The 27,544-nt window shown below is 35.7% G+C and overlaps 2 protein-coding genes across 3 annotated transcripts in view; one reads left to right on the forward strand and one right to left on the reverse strand.

The window, feature by feature from the left end:
* Positions 1–27,544, forward strand: part of LOC134840748 (COP9 signalosome complex subunit 2-like) — a 545,309-nt gene that overhangs the window by 388,265 nt on the left and 129,500 nt on the right. The window lies entirely within an intron of this gene.
* Positions 1–27,544, reverse strand: part of LOC134839124 (tyrosine-protein kinase ABL1-like) — a 39,290-nt gene that overhangs the window by 2,189 nt on the left and 9,557 nt on the right. Inside the window, exons 4-8 of the mRNA XM_063854566.1 lie at positions 23,347–23,602; positions 20,868–21,051; positions 1,499–1,689; positions 620–1,006; positions 89–436 (exon numbers count right to left, since the gene is read on the reverse strand). Coding sequence (XP_063710636.1) covers positions 89–436; positions 620–1,006; positions 1,499–1,689; positions 20,868–21,051; positions 23,347–23,602 — 1,366 coding nt within the window. The remainder of the gene's footprint in view (positions 1–88; positions 437–619; positions 1,007–1,498; positions 1,690–20,867; positions 21,052–23,346; positions 23,603–27,544) is intronic.

A 27,544-nucleotide genomic window follows, 5' to 3' on the forward strand; every position in this document is an offset into this window, starting at 1 on the left:
TCACCTAACACACAAAACTTCAACGCACAATAGCCGATGACTTAGAACTTTAAGAAACCGTTCATCGGAAAGCAGGAAAATTTCTGACCTGTATCAATTGCAAGAGTCTTCAAATTCGACGAATCCGAATGTACATTGCCAGCAGTAGTGAAAGACGGTGACTCTTTGATCTGAAAAGAAGATGTTCTCATTGGAGGAGCAGGGGCATTCTTCTTTGAAAACAGAGCATGTCTCAGCCGGGCATTGCTATCCGTATCACTATCTGGAGTGCTTCCTGATAACTGTTGGCCAAAATGGCCTCCTCCAATCCCCGAGTCAGAATCAGTACCCGCGTTATATCCACCGGCTCCCCCTGACACTGATCTTCTGCCAATATGGTCCAGGGTTCCTTCAGGAGAATCCAGATCTGGTGTGTGGGATCCACAGCTAATACCTCCTAAAGGCAACATAATTTATCGATACTAATCTCTGCTAGAAGCGACACATTCAAATTCATATCATTTCAGTGTCTCTTCAGAAAAGATGAGTGTCTAAGTATGGAAAATTTTGGTAACAATGAATTTTTATCATATAGAGAAACATCTCCATTTCTAAACTCTTCGTTGAGGCGCTTATTTACCTTCAAAACTGTCGTCGCTTATTGCACCAGAAGATATATCTACGTTCGACATTGTAGAATTGCCAGTAGCAGAAGGTCCAGGTTGATCCAGTGTCCTCTCAGGGCTCTGTGAACTCCCAGAAGAAGCGGAGCTCAGCTGCCCGTCCAGTTCCTGCCTTACCTCGTCCAGAAGAGACGCCAGTTGGAAGTTGATCTCTGCGAACGATGGTCTATCTCTCGGCAACCATTGCCAGCACTTTCGCATCATTGTGTAAAGGGAGTTGGGACATTCAGGGGGCTGACTGAGTCGACTGCCTTGTTGGAGATACTCGTAGAGACCACACAATTCCACGCCAGGGTAGGGAGACATGCCTCCAGACGCTATTTCCCAAAGTAGTACGCCGAAAGCTGAAACATTCAGTAAAACAGTTACAAAATGTGTTCAATGAGTATTGCAACAGTTCAGATATAAATATTGAGAAACCAATCGACGACTTAATGAACCAAATGGAGATGCTCCATAAACAGCTTTTACTTTCAGTAAAGTTCATCGGACCAGCTTTTATGTAGAAGATAAACAGCTGAATATTGCATCCAGAGATTTTGTGAAACAAATGGAGACACTGGTATACAACACAGTTGCTTATCTGGTATACAACACATTTGAAAAAAAATTAAACCAACACGTAGTTTTGACTTTATATTTCGTTTGTTTGATTGATCAAACAACGCAGGGAAACATATCGCATACTATAGATTTCTTTTAAAATAAAGCACTGAAACATATTGAACACATGTGTTTAACTTTCAGTAGAACTTGTCACATAGTTCACAATGGGAACAGATGGATAAAAAATCAAGATCACAGAAGAAACAGGCAGTAGATTGAACATATCTCACCCCATACGTCACTTTTAGTTGAGAATTTATTGAAGGCGAGACTCTCTGGAGCTGTCCACTTGATTGGGAACTTGGCTCCCTCTCTGGCCTGGTAGCACTCCTCCGCCTCCCCAATCAACCTCGAGAGACCAAAGTCAGCCACCTTTACGATATCACCATCGCCTACAAGACAGTTCCTGGCTGCAAGGTCCCTGGAGCACAAACAACAATACATTAGTTTCTACACAACATATTCATATATACATTCGATTGAATTTTGAAGTGTATCTATATACAATCATCAATATCCAAAACCTCCTTTTGCATTTGACTGCATTCAAATGAAAAAAGCTTCATGATGAGAAATTTTTGGCAAAGCGGCACTTAAAACGGCTACTTGATAAATTTTATTTCTACAACACGCAAGGATAGACAGGAACAGTAGCGTGCCGCCTCATCCCTCAATTCTGGTTGCAAAACTTTTCCAATTGGTCCTCCCTCTGGTAAAATTTTACATCCAATTTTGGCTGGCCAACCTCAAACTTTTATAAAGGCGCCTTTGGCGACAATATAAACAAAATTGACGAGGGAGTGTGGGCCGAAAAAAGCAATTTTTTGGTGAACTTCTTAGCCTTTTTTCAAAAAATTGCCAGCAGAGCAGAAAATTTTTGACAAAATCGGGTTTTTATAGTATTTCCGGAGAGCTCGGAAAATCAAATTGGTCAACCTAGAAGAAAGGTAGACAAAAGTTTCATTTTTTTTCGAAAAACCGCCTAGTCTGGTTTTCAGAAGGAGATCATAAGGTATTCGAAAAAACACTTCACTTCTTTAAGAAATTGTTTTCTTTCACCACATTCAGCAAGGGTTACTATTATCTAATTGCGAGATCATTTCAATTCAACTGGCGTGTAACGCACCTCTGGTGCTTCGAATTTTTGAGAACTCATAAAAAACCGCATATATTGAAAAAAGATCTCGTACCTTTGAGTGCACTATGACACTACCCAATAACAGGGTTCATTTTTTCAAAAATAAGTTTTTTTCTATGAGTTAAAATCAATTTTTGAAAAAGCAATTAAATTTTTACATCTAAGTTTTTGACAAAAAACGGCCCATCTTAGAAACTGAAAGCATTTGAGCCGTCGCATTTGGATGCTAAAAGTGCAACTCCTAAGATTACTCTCACAGAACCCAAATACATGGTTAGAAAATTCAAATTTGGAGAGAAGTTTGTATTTGTAGTTTCGAAAAAAAAATGAAAAACCATAAAAACCTCACATCTGGAATATTAAAAAGTCCTGGGCAGTCATCTGGGGCGGCGAGATTCTCAACCCCTCGAGAACACTGGCAGCCCAGATTTCACGTGATATCTTGTAAACTACAAAGATTTGAACATTCATAATTGGAAGAGAGATTCGCAACCCACGATAGTATTCTGACAGCCACCAAATAGTGTTGGGAATTTCAAAATTTGACAAAAAATTTTAAATTTCAGATTTCTGAGTTTATTTTGGAATATCACAAAACGTCATATCTCGAAAACTGAGAGCAATTGAGCAGTCGCATTTGGGCTTAAGATTTATATCTTGAAACTCCTGAGAGTACCTTCACAGTCCCCAACTACAAGATAAAGAATTTCAAATCTTTTTGAATTTTTTAAAATCTAAGTTTTCTGAAAAATTAGAAAGAAATCATACAACATCTCATATCTCGAAACCCACAAGGATTTAAGCAGTCACAATTGGAAGCAATATTCGCAATCCTTGGGAGTATTCTAACAGCACCCAATTACAGGTTTGCGAATTTCAAGTTTTTGTAAATTATTTTATAAGCTTAGTTTTCTGAAAATCTTAGAAAAAATCACAAAAAAATCGTCTCATCTCGTACACTAAAAAGATTTAGGCATTCTTAATAACAAAACAAATTCGCAACCCCTGGAGCAACTCTGACAGCATCACAATTTTGTGTCGCTAACTCTCAACTCGGTGGAACAAACACTAGATTCAAACTGGAAAATCGAAAAAAAATCTTACGCATTGCAAAATACGATATAGCTTAACCACGCATACATACGTTATGCCTTTAACTGTTCTAAAAAACGCTTAAGCATGACAAGATACGTGTCACGCACAAAAAAGATACGTGTAACACAGAGGCGAAGTTGCACTTCGCATACCCAAGCAAAAATATTACCGATTACACTACTGGGAAAAATTGAATAAATAAAAGTTTGAGTCTACAAAAATTTTGAAGTGATCAAAATGAGCAGTTTCAAAATGAACACTATTTATCGCAACAAAATTTGCGTCGCAACATTATTTGAGACTTGCTTGTGTAAATATAGTATAGATAGATATAGATGAAGATATGTAATATTTCAATACACCGACTACCGTTCCTGCCATTTACATTCAATACAGAGGCGAAGCGGAGCATCATTTGCGATATAACGAAAGCGTAGCATTGCCTGCTAACAAAAAGGCAGTGAGAGGGAAACAACTAAAAACAAAAAATCAATCTCAAAAAAATGCGAAAAACACAACCACTAACATTATACAATCTTTAAGTATTTACCGAGCATTCACTAAGCTGTGGTTAGACAAAAATTGATCCTAAAACGAAAAAAATCCCAAAGAAATTGTCACAAAAAAAATAAATCAGTGAGTTCGGCCAATAACATTCTCGCCTCCCATAATCACACTTCAAGTACCCCACAACAACCACAAACTACAGCGGCTGGAAACGCCGCACACCACGTGTAACACAGATGCAAAGCTGCGCTAGCCAAACACTTGCGAGAACACGACCAAAAAGCAGCTCTATCAAGTGAAATAGAAAAAAGTAGAACTAGGCTTCGAAAAAAAGAAAATTTGGCTACGTGTCGGATTCGAATTTGCGACCTAGTAAATTTGAGTCTCATGCACTAACTACTCAGGCACGGATGCTTAAGTTCCCAAAAACTAGCCACCAATAACGCAGCTACATATGCTAATCAATTGCCAATTCGATGCGGCACAAGTATCACCAAATACAAGAAGACACAATTTTGCATGTAATAAAATGGAAAGCATAAAATTAAATTAAGTATAAATTATGCATTTCAAAAACATTGTGTTGAAAAATTTCTGAAGTCGAGCTTTTTATCACTGTACTGCTGCTTGAAACAGATAACCTCTATCGGTTCATGTGATAAACTGAGAATGCATCAGCTATGCTAACTTTTACTAATCAAATGCCAAAGCACATATAATATTATACTGCTACTGCAGCCTATCGATTCAAAAGTGCCACCAAAAAAGCACTCTTATTTCCGACTAAGGTTGGAAGAAAAATAAAGTTGATACCAATATATTTGCTTTGCAATTATAAAAGACAGAACAGAGCAGCAGTCAAGATGAAGGCATTGATGTAAATTATAAACAAAAAGATTAAAGTGCTTAAATTTGTAACTTTCATACTATAACCTTAGCTGATTTATTCAAAATAAAAATGATCAATTTCTATCCTTAAACCTAAGCAAAATAAGCACACTAAACCGACAAAACATGAGCTGAAATTATTTATGCCGCATAAATTTTCTCACCGAAAAAGAATCAAAAATGGTACCAGTCAGGGAAAGTTAACTAAAAACATAGCTAATTGACAGTTGAAAAAGTAGAAATAATCCTCAAATTATTAAAACTTCGGCTACGTATCGGATTCGCTCTTCGACCTAGAGATTAATAGTCTCACGAACTAACCACTCAGCCACGGACGCTTATTCAATCACAAACAATAGTCACAAAGAAAGCAGAGAACAGATGCTATAAAATTTCCAATGCTAAAGATCGTGATTATAGCAAAAATGCCACAAATAATGGAAAACTTATAATGAATACTTTTATTCGCGATTTAGGTTAGAAAAAAAAGTCCGTACTAATACATGAAAGCTCGCAGGCTCCAAGGTGTAGTTAAACCTGAATTCGGAAAAGTTAAATGAATCTTTTATGTTCGACAATTTTTTCCATAAAACTAACATAATCAGAGAAACCTGCGTCAATGAAAACTTTTTCTATTCCACTAGAATTTCAAGAAGCAGACACTCAAAAACACAGACCTGAATACGTAAACATCAACATCAGACAAAAACAACAAAAAACCGCCACCTTCAATAAGTAATTGACAACTCACTCAGGGGCGGATTTTTTTCGGAGGGGGGGGGGGGGGGGACGCCTCTCTTCTCAGGGATTCGACCCCCTGCCAACCCAAAGGGTCCCCCCTTTGGTACTTTTTAGGAAATCCATTTTCGGCCGACGAACCTAAAATTTTTCTAGAGGCGCCAGTATACACTAACTTTGAGGGGGAGCGAGCGCCAAAAAAAACGCGACTTTTTTGTCAAACGTTTCCAAAAGGGCTTTTTTGACCTGTTTTTTTGCGGCTTTTTTGACCTGTTTTTTTGCGGCGCAGAAAATTTGGCTAAAACAGCGCCTTTTTACTGCTTTAGGAGGGCTCTGAAAATCAATTTGGTCCACCTAAAAAAAAGGTCGTCAAAACTTTTTGAAAAATCCCCCTCCCCCCTCGAGAAAATCCTAGATCCGCCCCTGATTACCCTTCTTTTCAGCAAATTCAACTGAATTTAACTAACATAGAAATCAAAAGTGAAACCGTGAAAACTAAATTTGATAGAAAAAACTTAAAAATGTTTTCGAGAGAGAAAAAAACTACTAGTAGTATCTGCGTTAACATAAATTTTTGATAAATCACTTCCAATAAAACTGTTTGACACTCACAATAACATCTAAGCGATAGCACTACATGTAATTTAGCAATCTTAGAGACCAGACTGACATGTAGTTTATAACTGAGTTTAGTTTAAACATGCAACAGACTTAATAAATTGTCTGCTTACCTTTATCAACATATGTCCTACCATTAAAATTATAAGACTTTGAGCCTATTTTTCATTTAGTGTCAAAAATTTAGTCTCCGATATTGTCATCGGAACGAACGGAGACAAACGACCAGTAGCATGATCTTCGAAGGCAGAGAAATTGTAACAAAAACAAATATACTAAAGCGACCAGAGACAAGGAGAGTGTTGGTTCATTGTATGTACAACATTTACTCAACCAGGTAGCAAAATGCGCAACCACCTTGCGTTTGTTTTCATTTACAGTAAAAGTACGAACAAGCGATTCAAGGGGAGAAAAACAGAGGATATCTTGAATTAAGGTATTCTATTATTCCCATTCTATACGGCAAAAGAGAGGGGTAAAAGTATGAATTATGCATAATTGATTGGGTAGTTGAGTTGAGGTTATCCCTGCATTATAGGAACACTCACAATCCAAATTCAAAACCAAACTAGACACTTAAGTTGTCGGCCAAAGAGATTATCCATCAAGCAGATTCATTTTCAGATACTCTATATCGAGGAACCAGACCGCGCAGATTATTTAGATCTTGTTTCAGTTTCCTTCGACATATCAGTGAGTGTTAATTCTAAAAATCAAGTGATTTAAAAAGAGATTCCGGTTCATATAGAAAAAGAAAACAATCAAGCGATTCAAATAAAACAGCTCAATAGGACAGCATAGGGCGTATGGAAGACTCGTATAGGTAGATAGATACATACGGTAGATATGTGTATAGGTAAGAATGGCATACGTAGAACGGCATAGTAGATTGAGATAGGGTGTGGTGTATTGTCCTGCTTCCAGTTTTCATTAAGTTCTTAATAGCTGTTTTGAAACAAGGGTAAATAATGGTATTGATTAGCAATCAGTGCTAGTATTTCAAAATTACATTTAAAAAAATTTATAACAATGCAAACTTTTTTTTTTAGAATTTTCTTGATTTCTTGTATCTTACATTTATAAATGAACAAATTAATTGAAAATGCAGATATTATGACTTGAGACCCCTTTTTGGACAAACCGCTGTTTTTTAATTGGCCTTCATCGTATTCTGCACGCTTTAAACGCATGTTACAGACACTATCACCCAATCCAATTAGCAATCAACAAGAGGCGGATGTTTCCTAAACCCCCATTAATTGACTTTTTTTGAGCATTGAGTTTGGTGCCCCAGTACTTCTTGAGATGCTAATATAGCCAAGAGAATAAATTGAACAACAGAAGCGAAGCTGAGCTTCCAATTTCCAACAACCGAACCTCAATTTTTTTTTATAAAGATGCCTTTGGCGCCAATATAAACAAAATTGACGAGGGAGTGTGGGCCGCAAAAAAGCAATTTTTTGGTCAATTTTTTTAGCCTTTTTTTCAAAAAAAAAATTGCCAGCAGAGCAGAAAAATTTTGAGAAAAAAGTGTTTTTTTTAGTATTTCCGGAGAGCTCCAAAAATCAAATTGGTCAACCTAGAAGAAAAGTAGACGAAATTTACATTTTTTTTTCGAAAAACCGCCTAGTCTGGTTTTCAGAAGGAGATCAAAAAGTTATTCGTAAAAACACTTCACTTTTAAAAAGATCTCGCACCTTTGAGTGCATTATGACGCTACACAATAACAGGGTTCGTTTTTTCAAATGTTGAGAAGTTTTTTCTATGAGTTTTTAAAATCAAATTTTGAAAAAGCCATTAAATTTTTGCGTCTAATTTTTTTAAAAATTTTTAAAATGACAAAAAACGTCACATCTTAGAAACTGAAAGCATTTGAGCAGTCGCATTTGGATGCTAAAATTGCTATCCCTACGATTACTCTCACAGTACCCAAATACATGGTTAGAAATTTCGAATTTGGGGAAAATTTTGTATTTATAGTTTCGAAAAAAAATGAAAAACCAAAAAAACTTCACACCTGGAAAATTAAGAAGTCCTGGGGAGTCATCTGTGGCGGCGAGATTCTCAACCCCCTCGACTGCTCTGGCAGCCCAGATTTCACGTGATATCTTGTAAACTACAAAGATTCAAACATTCATAATTGGAAGAGAGATTCGCAACCCACGATAGTATTCTGACAGCCCCCAAATAGAGTGTTGGGAATTTCAAATTTTGACAAAAAAATTTAAATTTCAGATTTATGAGTTTCTTTTTGGAATATCACAAACGTCATATCTCGAAAATTGATAGCATTTGAGCAGTCGCATTTGGGCTGAAGATTTATATCTTGAAACTCCTGAGAGTACCTTCAGTCCCCAACTAAAAGATCAGTAATTTCAAATTTTTTTTTTGAATTTTTTAAAATCTAAGTTTTCTGAAAAATTAGAAAGAAATCATACAACATCTCATATCTCGAAACCCACAAGGATTTGAGCAGTAACATTTGGAAGCAATATTCGCAATCCTTGAGAGTATTCTGACAGCAACCAACCACAGATTGCGAAATTCAAGTTTTTGTAAATTATTTTATAAGTTAAGTTTTCTGAAAATCTTTGAAAAAATCACAAAAAATCGTCTCATCTCGTACACTAAAACTATATGATCATTCTTAATTGAGAACCAAATTCGCAACCCCTAAAGCAACTCTGACAGCATCACATTTTTGTGTTGCTAACTCTTAACTCGGTGGAACAAACACTAGATTCAAACTCGAAAATCGAAAAAAAATCTTACGCATTGCAATATACGATACAGCTTAACCACGCATACATACGTTATGCCCTTAACTGTTCTAAAAAACGCTTAAACATGGCAAGATACGTGTCAGGCACATTTAACACAGAGGCGAAGTTGCACTTCGCATACACAAGCAAAAATATGACCAAAAACGCTACTGGGAAAAATTGAATGAATAAAACTTTGAGACTACAAATATTCATAAGTGACGCGCGCTAATTATGATGAACTAGCAGTACCAGTCACATTAAAAAAATACAATAACTTTACAAATTCAATCTCAGGACAACAATACTTTTCGAATAATGAAAAAAAAACCGTCAAAAATGGCTAGCTAAAAAGTCGAACTTTGTTTGAAAAAAAAACCACACGAGCACAATTATTCCATTACTTTCGTTACGAAAAGCAGAACAAAAAAGTCTGTGTTTATATTCTTAGCATTGGCTGTACTTAAAAGCTGGTTATTGATCAAAATGAGCAGTTTCAAAATGAACACCTTTTATCGCAACAATATTTGCGTCGAAACATTATTTGAGACTTAGGTTGGAAACAATAAGACAATTCAAACTATAACACCACAAGTTTTGCTTGTGTAAATATAGTATAGATAGATATAGATGAAGATATGTAATATTTCAATACACCGACTACCGTTCCTGTCATTTACACTAAATACAGAGGCGAAGCGGAGCATCATTTGCGATATAACAAAAGCGTAGCATTGCCTGCTAACAAAAAGGCAGTGAGAGGGAAACAAAAAATCAATCTCAAAAAAATGCGAAAAACACAACCACTAACATTATACAATCTTTAAGTATTTACCGAGCATTCACTAAGCTGTGGTTAGACAAAAATTGATCCTAAAACGAAAAAAATCCCAAAGAAATTGTCACAAAAAAAATAAATCAGTGAGTTCGGCCAATAACATTCTCGCCTCCCATAATCACACTTCAAGTACCCCACAACAACCACAAACTACAGCGGCTGGAAACGCCGCACACCACGTGTAACACAGATGCAAAGCTGCGCTAGCCAAACACTTGCGAGAACACGACCAAAAAGCAGCTCTATCAAGTGAAATAGAAAAAAGTAGAACTAGGCTTCGAAAAAAAAAAAATTCGGCTACGTGTCGGATTCGAATTTGCGACCTAGTAAATTTGAGTCTCATGCACTAACTACTCAGGCACGGATGCTTAAGTTCCCAAAAACTAGCCACCAATAACGCAGCTACATATGCTAATAAATTGCCAATTCGATGCGGCACAAGTATCACCAAATACAAGAAGACACAATTTTGCATGTAATAAAACGGAAAGCATAAAATTAAATTAAGTATAAATTATGCATTTCAAAAACATAGCTAATTGACATTTGAAATAATCCTTAAATTATTAAAAATTCGGCGACATATCGGATTCGCTCTTCGACCTAGAGATTAATAGTCTCACGAACTAACCACTGAGCCAGGAAGCTTAATAAATCACAAACAATAGTCACAAAGAAAGCAAAGAACAGATGCTATAAAATTTCCAATGCTAAAGATCGTGATTATAGCAAAAAAGCCACAATTAAGTGAACACTTATAAGGAATACTTTTATTTGCGACTTGGTTTACAAAAAAAAGGTCCGTACTAATACATGAAAGCACGCAGGCTCGAAGGTGCAGTTAAACCTAAACTCAAAAAGGTTTAATGAATCTTTTATGGTTGACAATTTTTTCCATAAAACTGACATAATCAGAGAAACCTGCGTCAATAAAAACTTTTTCTTTTCCACTAGAACTTCTAGAAGCCAAAATTCATTTTTAGTCTCGTCATTTAAAAATTTTGCGCAGTTTCCATTTTTTAGACTTCATTACTCTCAGGGGCGGACGCTTCCTTCCCCCCTCAAGGATTCGACCCCCTGCCAACCAAAAGGGTCCCCCCTTTGGTACTTTTTAAGAAATCCATTTTTGGCTGACCGACCCTAAAATTTTTCTAAAGGCGCCAGTATGAACTAACTTTAAGGGGGAGCGCGCGCCAAAAAAAACGCGAAATTTTTGTCAAACTTCCAAAAAGTGCTCAAAAACGGCTTTTTTGACCAGTTTTTTTTTTAAATTTTGCCTGCGGCGCAGAAAATTTGACTAAAACAGCGTTTTTTTTACTGCTTTAGGAGAGCTCTGAAAATCAATTTGGTCGACCTAAAAATAGTCGTCAAACTTTTTTGAAAAATCCGCCCCCCCCCCCTCGAGAAAATCCTAGATCCGCCCCTGATTACCCTTCTTTTCAGCAAACTCGTTTGAATTGAACTAAAATAGAAATCAAAAGTGAAACCGTGAAAACTAAATTTGATAGAATAAACTTTAAAATGTTTTCGAGAGAGAAAAAAATGAACTACTAGTAGTATCTGCGTTAACACAAATTTTTGATAAATCACTTCCAATAAAACTCTGTTTGACACTCACAATAACATCTAACCGATAGCACTACATGTAACTTAGCAACCTTAGAGACCAGACTGACATGTATTTTATGACTGAGTATAGTTTAAACATGCAACAGATGCAATAAATTGTGTTTAACTTTATCAACATATATCCTACCATTAAAATTATAGAGTTTGAGTCTATTTTTCATTTAGTGTCAAAAATTTAGTCTCCGATATTGTCATCGGAACGAACGGAGACAAACGACCAGTAGCATGATCTTCGAAGGCAGAGAAATTGTAACGAACACAAGTATACTAAAGCGACCAGAGGCAAGGAGAGTGTTGGTTCATTGTATGTACAACATTTACTCAACCAGGTAGCAAAGTGCACAACCACCTTGCGTTTGTTTTCATTTACAGTAAAAGTACGAACAAGCGATTCAAGGGGAGAAAAGCAGGGAATACCTTGAATTATTGTATTCTATTATTCCCATTCTATACGGCAAAAGAGAGGGGTAAAAGTATGAATTATGCACAATTGAGTGGGTAGTTGAGTTGAGGTTATCCCTGCATTTTGGGGAACACTCACAACCCAAATTCAAAACCACACTAGACACTTAAGTTGTCGGCCAAAGAGATTATCTATCGAAAAGATTCATTTTCAGATATTCTATATCCAGGAACCAAACCGCGCAGATTGTTTGGATCTTGTTTCAGTTTCCTTCGACATATCAGTGAGTGCATATGGTAGGTTGAGGTAGGGTGAAGTGTATTGTCCTGCTTCCAATTTTCATTAAATTCTTATTAGCTGTTTTGAAACAAGTGTACATAATGGTATTAATTAGCAATCAGTGCTAGTATTTCAAATTTACATAAAAAATTTTATAACAATGCAAACTTTTTTTTTAGAATTTTCTTGATTTCTTGTATCTTACATTTATAAATAAACAAATTAAATGAAAATGCAGATATTATGACTTAAGACCCCTTTTTGGATAAACTGCAGTTTTTTAATTGGCCTTCATCGTATTCTGCACGCTTTAAACGCATGTTAGAGACACTATCACCCAATCCAATTAGCAAACAACAAGAGGCGGATGTATCCTAAACCCCCTTTAATTGACTTTTTTGAGCAATTTAGTTTAGTTCCCTAGTAATTCTTGAGATGCTAAAATAGCCGAGAGAAAAAATTGAAAAACAGAAGCGAAGCTGAGCTGCGAATTTCCAACACTCGAACCTCAAATTTTTATAAAGGCGCCTTTGGCGCCAATAAAGTCAAAATTGACGAGGGAGTCAATTTTTTGGTCAACTTTTTTAGCCTTTTCTTCCAAAAAAAATGCCAGCAGAGCGGAAAACTTTTGAGAAAAGAAGGGTTTTGTAGTTTTTCCGGAGAGCTCCAAAAATCAAATTGGTCAACCTAGAAGAAAAGTAGACAAAATTTTTCATTTTTTTCGAAAAACCGCCTAGTCTGGTTTTCAGAAGGAGATCATAAAAGTATTCGAAAAAACACTTCACTTTTCAAAAAAAATTGTTTTCTTTCAACACATTCAGCTGGTTTTGCTATTATCTATTTTCGAGATCATTCCAATTCAACTGGCGTGTAACGCACCTCTGGTGCTTCGAATTTTTGAGAACTAATAAAAAACCGCATATATTGAAAAAAAGATCTCGCACCTTTGAGTGCACTATGACACTACCCAATAACAGGGTTAGTTTTTTCAAATGTTGATAAGATTTTTTCTATGAGTTATTAAAATCAAATTTTAAAAAAGCAATTAAATTTTTACATCCAAGTTTTTTGAAAATTTTTAAAATGACAAAAAACGTCTTATCTTAGAAACTGAAAGCATTTGAGCCGTCGCAATTGGATGCTTAAATTGCAAACCCTAAGATTACTCTCACAGTACCCAAATACATGGTTAGAAAATTCGAATTTGGAGAGAAGTTTGTATTTGTAGTTTCGAAAAAATGAAAAAACCATGAAAACATCACATCTGGAAAATTAAAAGTCCCGGGGAGTCATCTGTGGCGGCGAGACTCTCAACCCCCTCGAGTACTCTGGCACCCCAGATTTCAAGTGATATCTCGTAAACTACAATGATTTGAACTGTCATAATTTGAAGAGAGATTCGCAACCCACTATAGCATTCTGACAGCCCCCATTTAGAGTGTTGTGAATTTCAAAATTTGAGTTTTTTTTTGGAAAATCACAAAACGTCATATCTCGAAAACTGAGAGCATTTGAGCAGTCGCATTTGGGCGTAAGATTTATATCTTGAAACTCCTAAGAGTAACTTTACAGTCCCCAACTAACAGATTAGGAATTTCAAATATTTTGGAATTTTTTAAAATCCAAGTTTTCTGAAAAATTAGAGAGAAATCATACAACATCTCATATCTCGAAACCCACAAGGATTTGAGCAATGACATTTGGAAACAATATTCGCAATTCTTGAGAGTATTCTGACAGCACCCAACTATAGATTTGCGAATTTCAAGTTTTTGTAAATTGTTTTGAAAGTTTAGTTTTCTGAAAAACTTTGAAAAAAATCACAAAAAATCGTCTCATCTCGCACACTAAAAGGATTTGGGCATTCTTAATTGGAAACCAAAATCGCAACCCCTGGGGCAACTCTGACAGCATCACACTTTTGAGTTGCTAACTCTTAACGCGGTGGAACAAACACTAGATTCAAACCGGAAAATCGAAAAAAATCTTACGCATTACAATATACGATATAGCTTAACCACGCATACATAGGTTATGCCCTTAACTGTTCTAAAAGACGCTTAAACATGGCAAGATACGTGTCACGCACATTTAACCCAGAGGCGAAGTTGCACTTCGCATACACAAGCAAAAATATGACCGATAACGCTACTGGGAAAAATTGAATGAATAAAACTTTGAGTCTACAAAATTTCTTCAGTGACGCACGCTAATAATGATTAAATAGCAGTACCAGTCACATTGAAAAAAAATTCCAAATGATTTTCTTCAATTTAAAGAGCAATCTCTAGAGCAGTAAAAACATGCAAAAAAATAAATTTACTGAAAATAAAATGAATTTATTTAATTTGAAATTTTTTGTGAAGTCATCCCTCACACGCCATCCTATGTAAAAAGTGAAAAATTTCGCTCCTAGTAACAAATCATTGATGGCAAATAAGCTTCCTTCAACCAATTAGGAAGAATTTCTATGACGGATTACATCTCCGCTTACGCGTTAATAGCCCGAAATATACCGCCCGTTAATTGTCCCATATTGGCCAAAATGGCAATTTTTCAACACCCATAACTGAACAATAAATGATCACAGGTGAAATATCTTTACAAATTCAATCTCAAGACAACAATACTTTTCGAATAATAGTTTTAAAAAATCCGTCAAAAATGGCTAGTTAAAAAGTCGAAATTTGTCTGAAGAAAAAAACCACCCGAGCACAAATATTCCATTACTTTCGTTACGAAAGTCAGAACAAAAATAGTTTGTGTTAATATTCTTAGCATTGGTTGTACTTAACAGCTGGTTATTGATCAAAATGAGCAATTTCAAAATGAATACTTTTTATCGCAACAAAATTTGCGTCGCAACATTATTTGAGATTTGGGTTGGGAACAATAAGATAATTCATACTATAACAACACAAGTTTTGCTTGTGTAAATATAGTATAGATAGATATGGAAAAGTAAAATTTCAATACACCGACTACCGTTCCTGCCATTTACAATCGATACAGAGGTGAAGTGGAGCAACATTTGCGATACAACAAAAGCGTAGCATTGCATGCTAACAAAAAGGTAGAGAGGGAAACAACTAAATACAAAAAAATTCAATCTCAAAAAAAGGCAAAAAACATAACCACTAACATTATAAAATCTTTAAGTATTTACCGAGCATTCACCAAGCTGTGGTTAACAAAAAATGATCCTAAAATTAAAAAATTCCAAAGGAAATTGTCATAAAAAATTAAATCAGTCAGTTCGGCCAATAACGTTCGCGCCTCCCATAATCACACTCCAAGTACCCCACAACAACCACAAACTACTGCGGCTGGAAACGCCGCATACCACGTGTAACACAGATGCAAAGCTGTGCTAGGCAAACACTTGCGAGAACACGACCAAAAAGCAGCTCTAAGTGAAATAAGAAAAAGTTGAACTAGGCCTCGAGTAAGTCAAAATTCGGTTACGTGTCGGGTTCAAATCTGCGATCTAGTAAATTTGAGTCTCACACACTAACCACTCAGGCACGGATGCTTAAAGTTCCCAAAAACTAGCCACCAATAACGCAGCTACATATGCTAATAAATTGCCAATTCGATGCGGCACAAGTAGCATCAAAGACAAAAAGACACAATTTTGCATGTAAAAAATGGAAAGCATTAAATTAAATTATGTATAAATTATGCATTTCAAAAAATTGCGAGATAAATTGTGTTGAATAATTTCTGAAGTCGAGCTTTTTATCACTGTACTGCTGCTTGAAACAAATAACCTCTATCGGTTCATTTGATAAATTAAGAATGCATCAGCTGTGCTAACTTTTTACTAATCAAATGCCAAAGCACATATAACATTATACTCCTACTGCAGCCTATCGATTCAAAAGTGCCACAAAAAGTAGCACTTTTATTTGCGACTTAGGTTAGAAAAAAAAGTTGATACCAATACATTTTGCTTTCCATTTATAAAAAACAGACCAGAGCAGCAGTCAAGATGAAGGGATTGATGTAAATATTAAATAAAAAGATTAAAGTGCTTGAATTTGTAACTTTTATACTATAACCTACCTGATTTATTCAAAATAAAAATTGTCAATTTCTATCCTTAAACCTAAGCAAAATAAGCACACTAAACCGACAAAACATGAGCTGAAAATATTTATGCCGCATAAATTTTCTCATCAAAAAAGAATCAAAAATGGTACCAGTCAGGGAAAGTTAACTAAAAACATAGCTAATTGACAGTTGAAAATTCCAAAAAAAATCCTCAAATTATTAAAACTTCGGCTGCGTATCGGATTCGCTCTTCGACCTAGAGATTAATAGTCTCACGAACTAACCACTCAGCCACGGACGCTTAATAAATCACAAACAATAGCCACAAAGAAAGCAGAGTACAGATGCTATAAAAATTCCAATGCTAAAGATCGTGATTATAGCAAAAATGCCACAAATAAGTGAACACTGATAAGGAATACTTTTTTTGCGACTTAGGTTACAAAAAAAAGGTCCGTACTAATACATGAAAGCTCGCAGGCTCGGAAGTGTACTTAAACCTAAATTCAAAAAGGTTAAATGAATCTTTTATGGTTGACAATTTTTTCCATAAAACTGACATAATCAGAGAAACCTGCGTCAATAAAATCATTTTTCTATTCCACTAGAATTTCTAGAAGCTTAAATTCATTTTTAGTCTCGTCATTAACAATTTCAATGCAGTTCCCATTTTTTAGACTTCATTACCCTCAGGGGCGGATTAAAGGGGGGCGGAGCCCCCCCCCCCCCCTCATGGATTCGATTCGACCCCCTGCCAACCCAAAGGGTCCCCCTTTGGTACTTTTTAAGAAATCCAGTTTTGGCCGACCGACCCTAAAACTTTTCTAAAGGCGCCAGTATATACTAACTTTGAGGGGGAGTGCGCGCCAAAAAAAACGCGACTTTTTTGTCAAACTTTTCCAAAAAGTGCCCAAAAACGGAGAGCTCTGAAAATCAATTTGGTCGACATAAAAAAAAGGTCGTCAAAATTTTTTGAAAAATCTGCCCCCCTCGAGAAAATCCTAGATCCACCCCCTGATTACCCTTCTTTTCAGCAAACTCGTTTGAATTGAACTAAAATAGAAATCAAAAGTGAAACCGTGAAAACTTAATTTGATAGAATAAACTTCAAAATGTTTTAGAGAAAAAAAATAAACTACTAGTAGTATCTGCGTTAACATAAATTTTTGATAAATCACTTGCAATAAAACTCTGTTTGACACTCACAATAACATCTAACCGATAGCACTACATGTAATTTAGCAATCTTAGAGACCAGACTGACATGTAGTTTATGACTGAATTTAGTTTAAACATGCAACAGATGCAATAAATTGTCTGTTTACCTTTATCAACAAATTTCCTACCATTAAAATTATAGAGTTTGAGTCTATTTTTCATTCAGTGTCAAAAATTTAGTCTCCGATATTGTCATCGGAACGAACGGAGACAAACGACCAGTAGCATGATCTTCGCAGGCAGAGAAATTGTAACGAAAACAAATATACTAAAGCGACCAGAGACAAGGAGAGTGTTGGTTCATTGTATGTAGAACATTTACTCAACCAGGTAGCAAATTGCGCAACCACCTTGCGTGTGTTTTCATTTACAGTAAAAGTACAAACAAGCGATTCAAGGGGAGAAAAGCAGGGAATACCTTGAATTAATGTATTTTATTATTCCCATTCCATACGGCAAAAGAGAGGGGTAAAAGTATGAATTATGCATATTTGAGTGGGTAGTTGAGTTGAGGTTATCCCTGCATTTTGGGGAACACTCACAATCCAAATTCAAAACCACACTAGACACTTAAGTTGTCGGCCAAAGAGATTATCTATCGAGCAGATTCATTTTCAGATATTCTATATCCAGGAACCAAACCGCGCAGATTATTTAGATCTTGTTTCAGTTTCCTTCGACATATCAGTGAGTGTTAATTCTAATAATCAAGCGATTTAAAAATAGATTCCGGTTCATATAGAAAAAGGAAACAATCAAGGGATTCAAACAAAACAGCTCAATAGGACAGCATAGGGCGTATGGAAGACTCGTATAGGTAGATAGATTCATACGGTAGATATGTGTATAGGTAAGAATGGCATACGGTAGAACGGCATATGGTAGATTGAGGTAGGGTGAAGTGTATTGTCCTGCTTCCAATTTTCATTAAGTTCTTAATAGCTGTTTTGAAACAAGTGTACTTAATGGTATTAATTAGCAATCAGTGCTAGTATTTCAAAATTACATAAAAATTTTTATAACAATGCAAACTTTTTTTAAGAATTTTCTTGATTTCTGGTATCTTACATTTATAAATGAACAAATTAAATGAAAATGCAGATATTATGACTTAAAACCCCTTTTTGGAGAAACTGCAGTTTTTTAATTGGCCTTTATCGTATTCTGCACGCTTTAAACGCATGTTACAGACACTATGACCCAATCCAATTAGCAATCAACAAGAGGCGGATGTATCCTAAACCCCCATTAATTGACTTTTTTGAGCAATTTAGTTTAGTTCTCTAGTAATTCTTGAGATGCTAAAATAGCCGAGAGAAAAAATTGAAAAACAGAAGCGAAGCTGAGCTTCGAATTTCCAACACTCGAACTCAAAGGAAAAAAAGTTCAACGAAAAATTCACGAACAGCTGAGCTGTAGTTAAGAATCGGCTATCTGCACTGCAAGGAATGTCGTCTGGGATCTTGTTAACTATTTCCCCCCTTTTGGACCTTGTTAACTACCCCCCCCCCCCTATGCATGTATTGTTTTTGACACATTTCTGTATAAAATGCATTTCAAAAATGTCAACAATTAAGTGGGTTTTCATTTTCGCGCATTCGTATTTGTATTACTCACTATGTATATAATACCCTCGTAAAAATTTTAAATATATAAATATATATTTTCTGAAACTTGTTTTAAGCTATAGAAAATGGGGCCGCCAAAGTTGAATTTCTGAAAATCGAAATGAGGGGGGGGGGTGAAATAGTTAACAAGATCCGTATTCTGTTCTCCAAAATAACTTAGAGGCACTAACAGACCGATTGCTGTGCATCTAGAAAACAATATGTAAACCACAGTTAGCATAGCAGAATTAAAAACATTGACTAATATTTGCGATGTCAATTAGTTGAAAAACTAACTAAACATAGGTTTGAAACATAACCAAAAAACAGTTACAATGGTCTCAATGAACCCCAAGGAGACAAAAAATGCTTGACTTTTAATCGCCTGTATTTATACAGCTTTCCAAAATTCCAGCATTTTCAAAGTTAAACACTTTTTAGATTGAACTAACCCTACTTGAGAAAGTGGGTTCGGAGGGCAATTTTTTTATTCCGCTGGAAAATCTTAAATAATTAAAATCCGAAATTAGTAATAAAGGCAATTAACCTCCGAAACTAGAAATCGATCAAGTTCTTCATGACCTTTACACTTTTGCTGTTGATAGTGGATTTTGCTCTGCTTTTAACAAACGAAATGAACTGAACTTAATAAGAAATCACCGCAAAAATTCCCCACCCTTAGTAACCTAGGGTCTTTTTACTTATTCCGCCCAAAAATCAATATTTCAACATCTTGAACTGAAACATTTTGCTTCAATCTGATTGGCTAGAATCAGCCATTCAAATTTCAGTGCCGTTCCAAAATGTTTTATTAACAATTTTAAGTCGACTTATAAATAAGTCGAAATAGCCAAAAATTTTAATTATTTTGAGAACTGTTCCATTTTGATAAAAATAACTTAGTTTTATCCAGATCAGAAAAAAATACACAAAAAATAGCTACAGGAAAAAATGCCAAGCATCTGCTCAAAATTGGGCCTCGTTAAGAGTCGGCTTAAGAATAAGGTGATCGCATTAACCAAATCAACCAGTTCAATCAAAGCATTTATACATTGAATATTGCAAAATTAAGAAATTTGGGCGGAATAAGTAAAAAGACACGTGACCTACCGTAAAATGTCCTCCCCATGCATGTATTAATTCTAAAATATAATTGGATATGAAATATGCATTTCAGTCAAACGCGAATTATGTAATTGTTTTAGAAACTTTTCATACAATTGGTTATGCTACAAAATTAAATAGGCGGTTGATCCGTTTACAAAATCAGTTGATTCATTTGACACATCGCGTCATCTAAAATCAAGGCGTAAATCTGCCGTTTTGGCGTAGAGATAACGCTCATGCTTGCAACGACTAAGGTCAGCGGCTCGCCTCCGGTATCAATCAGCAACCATTACAGGCAAAACCAGACTGGCTTTCAATTATTGTAATGATTGCTTAAACCAGAAAATAGTCTATGTTGCGGAATTTTAGCCGTGAAAAAATAAGACACAATACTCCGACAACTAAAAATTTTCAAGCAAAAAATTTTCAATTTCCCAAAAAAAAACAGAAGAAAAAAAACGATTCCCAAAAAAGAAACAGATAAACGATAGCCTGACAAATAAAATTGTACAATCCGCAAGTTTGTAACTTCCGTTTTTCAATTTTCGTGTCCGAACACGACAAGACATTTGTTCTTCCTCCTTGTATTTTCCCTCTACGCTACGCGGGAAAAAGTAGGAGGCATGTAATATACTAATTAAGCAAGCTGACGATTCTAGGAACATGGTATCAGTAGAAAGTCCAACACCCGGTTGCACTAAAGAATCCGTGTGACCAACCTGTGAATGTAGTTCATGCTCTCCAGATAAGCCATGGCGGCTGCAATTTGACTACTCATGAACATGAGAGTAGTCTGTGTCTCCCTCTTCCTCAGAGACTCCTGTGACCTGACGTAGCTGAGCAAGTTGCCTCGGGGCATGAACTCTGTGATGATATAGATCGGCATCTCCCGCGTGCACACTCCTACAATTCAAAAAATATCAAGAAAATTAGCAAATACATATGAAAAATAGCATATAATTTTCCACACTAATACCACATTAACTAAATATCAACTAGTCTACGGTTTATAAAACAAAAAGGCTCATTTAGTTATGATTTGAATGCCAAATTAATTTTATCCGGAAAATTTATGACCTCTATGGCATATCATAATATTCCTTGGTACTGTGGCAAACATGTCGACGTTTTACAAGGTTGTAAAAAAAATTGGAATTTAAACATTGAAGAATTGGAACAATAAATTGTCAGTATTATCTCTTCAAATTATGTTTAAATTTCCTTTGAATATATTAACTTTGCATAGATTTAGAGGACAAATGAATTAGGAAAAGAAACTCCGAAAACCTTTGCAGACATTTTGCCACAGAAAACTTTAATTTTATAATATTTACTAGTTCATTTTGATCAAACCGTCTGCATGATTAAAGAATCACTGCAGCCCACAAATCTAAAACGGCCTACAAACTTCACAGAATCTCCCAGGAGCGTCTTATGTCACGAGGAACCCACAAGTTGCACAGGGAAAACAAGTCAGATACTCTTGGGTAATATTTAATCCCAGTCGATTCCTAAATGTTTCATCTGTGCATGAAAACAAAAGCTCGAAACTTCAAAGCAAATAATAAAGATTACCAAACAGTCTCCAAAAGTTCAAATTTGACTTCAGTAATATAATATGTCCGATAAATGAAATATAACTGCTTGTTAAATTAAACAACGCGAGTCTGCAAACAGATATTATGGCTTTGTATTGTAATAACTATTTTGAGATTCGTAGTGACGGATAGATTTCAGGAATTCGGATGGTAAATAGGGACATGAAAGGTTATCATCTCTGACTTTAACCATATGTAAGAGCAAATACTATCCCCAAGATATTTATAGCTTACTATACAACGAAGTGAAGCAGAGCTTCGCACCACTCGGAATACAAAAATACCTAACAACCTCGGCTATCAATGTGTAGTCATGTAAGTCGCATTGAATCGTACGAACATTCAATCTCAACTAACACTGGGACCTACTATTCCAGTAAAATCCTCGAATAATAAGGATGCCAGGAAATTTATGAAAAATCCCATGGCTTCACAAGTTATTGAAGTCTTTCTAAGAATCTCAAAATTTTATTGACTTCAATGTCAATTAAAATCTAACTCTCTCGCGCTGAAAACAAAATAAAATTTTCTGCCTTTGATAAATGTTGTCAGAAATGAAACATTACAAAGCTGAACTTCGCACCACTTGAGATACAACAAGCATAGAATTAAAACAGCATGACGCTGAAGAAATAGCAAAAAAGACTTCGAGAGAAGAAAAAAATTTGAAAAGGAACCAGAAAAACAAAAAATTTTTAAAAAAGAAAAAGTTGTTTTTCATGATTAAATTTATTGAAAATTTTTTCAAGACAAACTTGTGGGGTAGATTTTGAGCATTCAAAAATATGGAGCTAGTCTTATCAATCTTTTGAAAAAAAAATTGAAAATTGGTAGAAACAAACTATTAGGTAGAAACACTGACAAAACAAAACTAAAACTGTCAGCCAATAAGCGGAAAATCAACCAAAATGTACTGCTTATACATTGTCCATGTGTGCTTTATATGCAGCTAATGCAAGATCTAAATTAAAAACTGAACCGACCTGCATCAATTTGTCTGGAAATTAATTTGTCGCTAATGTAGCAAGTAAAAACGTCTACAATTAATTTAACCTAGAAAGCCTAGAAAATTTCTTCATTCTATTAAGAGAGGCTGACAAGAGGTTGAACCCTCCCCCCCCCCCCCTCAGTCGTTCGACTACAATTTCCGAACTCAATTACATATTACTAGGCCTCCAGCTAAATCTTGAGGCAATTGTTGATCTCGGTAGGAAGATATTAAACTGATGCGGGATGAAATGCTGAATTTTAAAATTGGAACCCGATTCAAAAAATGAAATTTCAACCAAAACTTTAGGGGTTTCCGAACTAAAACAAAGGATAAGCAGCTTATACAAAAGAGGTTCCTTCTATTCATTTTTAAATTGAATTCAATATCAAAATTGGCAGAGTACTTTGAAAAAAAAAGGAAAAATCCAAGAACCTCTTAAACGCTGGTGTGCGTAATTATTGCATAAAACTGATTATATCAATGCCCGTCAAAATTGCATTCAATAAATATATCTCAAAGTAGCACTAACAAATATTAAAGCACTGATTGTTGAAGTTTGGATGATTAATTTATCTCAAGCAAAGAATATTGTTCAAATCGATCTCTCACCTAACAACTGGACCAAGTTATCGTGTCGGAGTGTCTTCATGATCTGAGCCTCCTGCATGAACTCGTCCAAACTACAAGTGCCCTCTCTCAGAGTCTTCACAGCCACCGTCACTCCCCCTTGGAACCTGGTCCACATGGCCCTGTACACATCCCCGTACTGGCCAGAGCCCAGTCTCTCTTTGATCTGGATCTCACTCCTGTCCAACTCCCACTGGTCGTTCACTGTTTGCATCTCTGCACTGCTAAGTACTGCAGTCTGCCAACAAGAAAAAAGACTTTGAATGACAGAACAGTAGATAAGGCTTAACTATTCAGAACAACCCTATGTTAAAATATCTTAGCGACAGTAAGTTGAAAATAATATACAAAATTACGGAGTGGCAAGGACGATTAGACTTACATGGCGTTTCAACGCGATTTAGGTGCACCAAATGAACCCGCACAGGATTGCGCGAGCTGTCATAATAAATCCCCTTAGGCTGTAATTCGGATTCTGAAAAGATGTATCAAAATGATATTTTCTAGCATAAAAAGAGACATATCTCAGTCGTGTTTTCGGTGTCTGGAAATTCTGTACTGAGCATTTTGTTTCTACCGCCTATATACGGCAAGGGAAAGAATGAAAAAATGTGAATCCGAATCTGGTTATAATAACGAATAAGATTTAAGATAAGAATATTTCAAAGCTTTTTCTTGGACATCGTTACATGAAATGTAAACTTAAAGAAGTACACATGATTTTTTGCATTTTTTTCAATATGCAACAATACAAACCTTCATTTAAAACATTTCAGTCGTAATAATTTGGTTCGTACTTGGGAAACTCAAGTTACATCACTAATTTATTCGGACGCTAACTCTGAGCCATTTTTATTCACTAAAAAATAGATTTCGAATAATACTGATAGCCGATAGCATTATTTTTCTATTTTTTGAAATTACTGTCGTTTTCAAGGAAGGGCGAGCGAAATAAGTAACAAATTGAAAGACTTCGCGTATCATAGCAAATGGTTTAAAGAATTGCAGTACAATTGAATTTGAGTTGTGTCATCAAATTAGTCTGAAAATCGGACTAACTTGGACCAATCTTTCTCGACACTGAAACAATTTCTTCATTTTTTTGGAAACCTGTACATTGCAGTACATCAAATTTAAGTTCAGTGTCATCAAATTTGGTCCGAATATCTCGATTTTTGAATTTATCGAAACGGAATTATGGCTGAGAAGGCTTTGATATGATCTTTGAAATCCTGATGAGGCTTTGAAATCCTACAACCTTACTTGAGTTAGTCAAAATCCGAACTAAATGCTTCATACGCAATAGTTTTCTCCCTTTACCATGTGACTAGTTCGGAACAGCAACAAGTTTCCAGCTGGAAATTCGGTTATATTTAATCGTTAAATTCAGCATGCGTCAATGCTTTACTCCAATATTCCAATACTGTCTTTGTCATCCGACCGGATTGGCAAAGTATTATATATATACATATTATGTCGTTAAGCTGACTGCGTTAAGCTGGACAATTGACCTTGAATGTAGTTCTAACGAAGAGTCATGGTTATACCGTTAAGAACATAAATAAAGAGTTTACAAACCAGTTGTCTTTTTTTATGCTCTCAGATATAATCATTATTAGTTCACCATCTGTTCGGATTCGATAATAACATTGGACATACCTCAGGGTATGACATGGCGCAGCCAGTAAAATAAATAAGACAACTGGTTTGTAAAGAGTCGCCCACAGACCTTGTTTGCGGTTGAACCTAATGAAGAGGCCAACTGGAATTCACGGGACCGCTACCGGACGAATTAAATAAAGACGCCTATGTTTTAGTCGCAGTAGATAAGTAGTCGAAATTCCCAACGGCTAAGGTAGTTTCAAATACGACGGCAGATGTAGCACTAAAAATTATGCAACGCTACATTTCTAATAATGGGTACCTCGCAGAATAAGTTGTAATGAAGCACAAACATTTCGCGCTAAAAAAATTCAACTAATTTGCAAATAGAACAACATAAAACTTATGTTCGCTCCGGTTGACGATCATAGATCCATAGGTGTCGTAGATCCATAGGTGTCGTAGAACGGCTGATACAAACACTCAAACAGCGACTCCGAGTCATGAAAATTGATCCAAATAATACCCCGTTCAAAATTGCATCGAGCATTGCAGAAATTTTTAAAACATTACGAAAACTCCACACGGAGTGACAAAATCACACTTTTTGGAGCATATATTGGCCAAAAAGCAAACACACCACTTTCAAATATAACAACAAATAGTTCACCAAACAACTTAAATTGGGAAAACGCCAAACACGCTTGTTTAGATCGAAAAAACCTGATTCATCCTCCAATTCCTGCGGAGATTATGCACAAACTACAGAAGTGGTCCGAGAATGAAGTCAACATCAAACACAAGATACCTGAGCCTATCAATGCCAAGAATCCAGGTACAGCGGACAATCGTCCACAAACAAATACAGGTGTGAAAACTAGAAAGAGATTAGCCTTAGAATAATAAAAGTTAAATCTAAGGTATAAAGGGATACACCAACAAACTGACATGAAAATAATAAAGAAAATAGAACAATTAGCAAGGAAGACAGTTAGACTAGCCACAGAAAGGAAAGATCCCAAAAAACATTTGAACAGAAATACAAAACAATCAATGGGAGAATTAGACTATTTCACAGCTTTTTCTTGGACATCATTACCTGGAATGTAAACTTAAGAAGTACACATAATTTTTTGCACTTTTTTCAATATGCAACAATACAAACCTTCATTTAAAACATTTCAGTCGTAATAATTTGGTCGCGTACTAGGGAAACTCAAGTTACATCACAAAATCGGACGCTAACTCTGAGCCATTTTTATTCACAAAAAAAAGATTTCGAATAGTACTGATAGCCGATAGCATTATTTTTCTATTTTTTGAAACTCCTGTTGTTTTCAAGGAAGGGCGAGTGAAAAAAGTAACAAATTGAAAGACTTCGCGTATCATAGCAAATGATTTAAAGAATTGCAGTACAATTGAATTTGAGTTGTGTCATCAAATTAGTCTGAAAATCGGACAAACTTGGACCAATCTTTTTCGACACTGAAACAATTTCTTCATTTTTTTGGAAACCTGTACATTGCAGTACATCAAATTTAAAATCAGTGTCATCAAATTTGGTCCGAATATCTCGATCTTTGAATTTATCGAAACGGAATGATTGCTGAGAAGGCTTCGATATGATCTTTGAAATCCTGATGAGGCTTTGAAATCCTACAACCTTACTTGAGTTAGTCAAAATCCGAACTAAATGCTTCATACGCAATAGTTTTCTCCCTTTACCATGTGACTAGTTCGGAACAACAACAAATTTCCAGCTGGAAATTGGTTATAGTTAATCGTTAAATTCAGCATGCGTCAATGCTTTACTCCAATATTCCAATACTGTCTTTGTCATCCGGCCGGATTGGCAAAGTAATATATATATACATATTATATCATTAAGCTGACTGCATTAAGCTGGTCAATTGATCTTGAATGTAGTTCTAACGAAGAGTCAGGTTATACCGTTTAGAACTTAAATTAAGAGTTTACAAACCAGTTGTCTTTTTTATGCTCTCAGATATAATCATTATTAGTTCACCATCCGATCGGATTCGATAATAAAATTGGACATACCTCAGGGTATGACATGGCACAGCCAGTAGGATAAATAAGACACTGGTTTGTAAAGAGTCGCCCACAGACCTTTTTTGCGGTTGAACCTAACCAAGTGGTCCAACTGGATTTCGCGTGACCGCTAGCAGACGAATTAAATAAAGACGCCTATATTTTAGTCGCAGTAGATAAGTGGTCGAAATTCCCAACGGCTAAGGTAGTTTCAAACACCACGGAAGATGTAGCACATAAAAAAAATGCAACGCTTTTTTTTTTAATAATGGGTACCTCGCAGAATAAGTTGTAATGAAGCACAAACATTTCGCGCTAAAAAAATTCAACTACTTTGCAAATAGAACAACATAAAACTTATGTTCGCTCCGGTTGATAATCATAGATCCATAGGTTTCGTAGATCCATAGGTGTCGTAGAACGGCTGATACAAACACTCAAACGGCGACTCGGAGTCATGAAAATTGATCCAAATAATACCCCGTTCAAAATTGCATCGAGCATTGCAGAAAATACTAAAACAATA

Source organism: Symsagittifera roscoffensis, chromosome 2 (assembly GCF_963678635.1).
Source record: "Symsagittifera roscoffensis chromosome 2, txSymRosc1.1, whole genome shotgun sequence".
Lineage (NCBI taxonomy): Eukaryota > Metazoa > Xenacoelomorpha > Acoela > Convolutidae > Symsagittifera > Symsagittifera roscoffensis.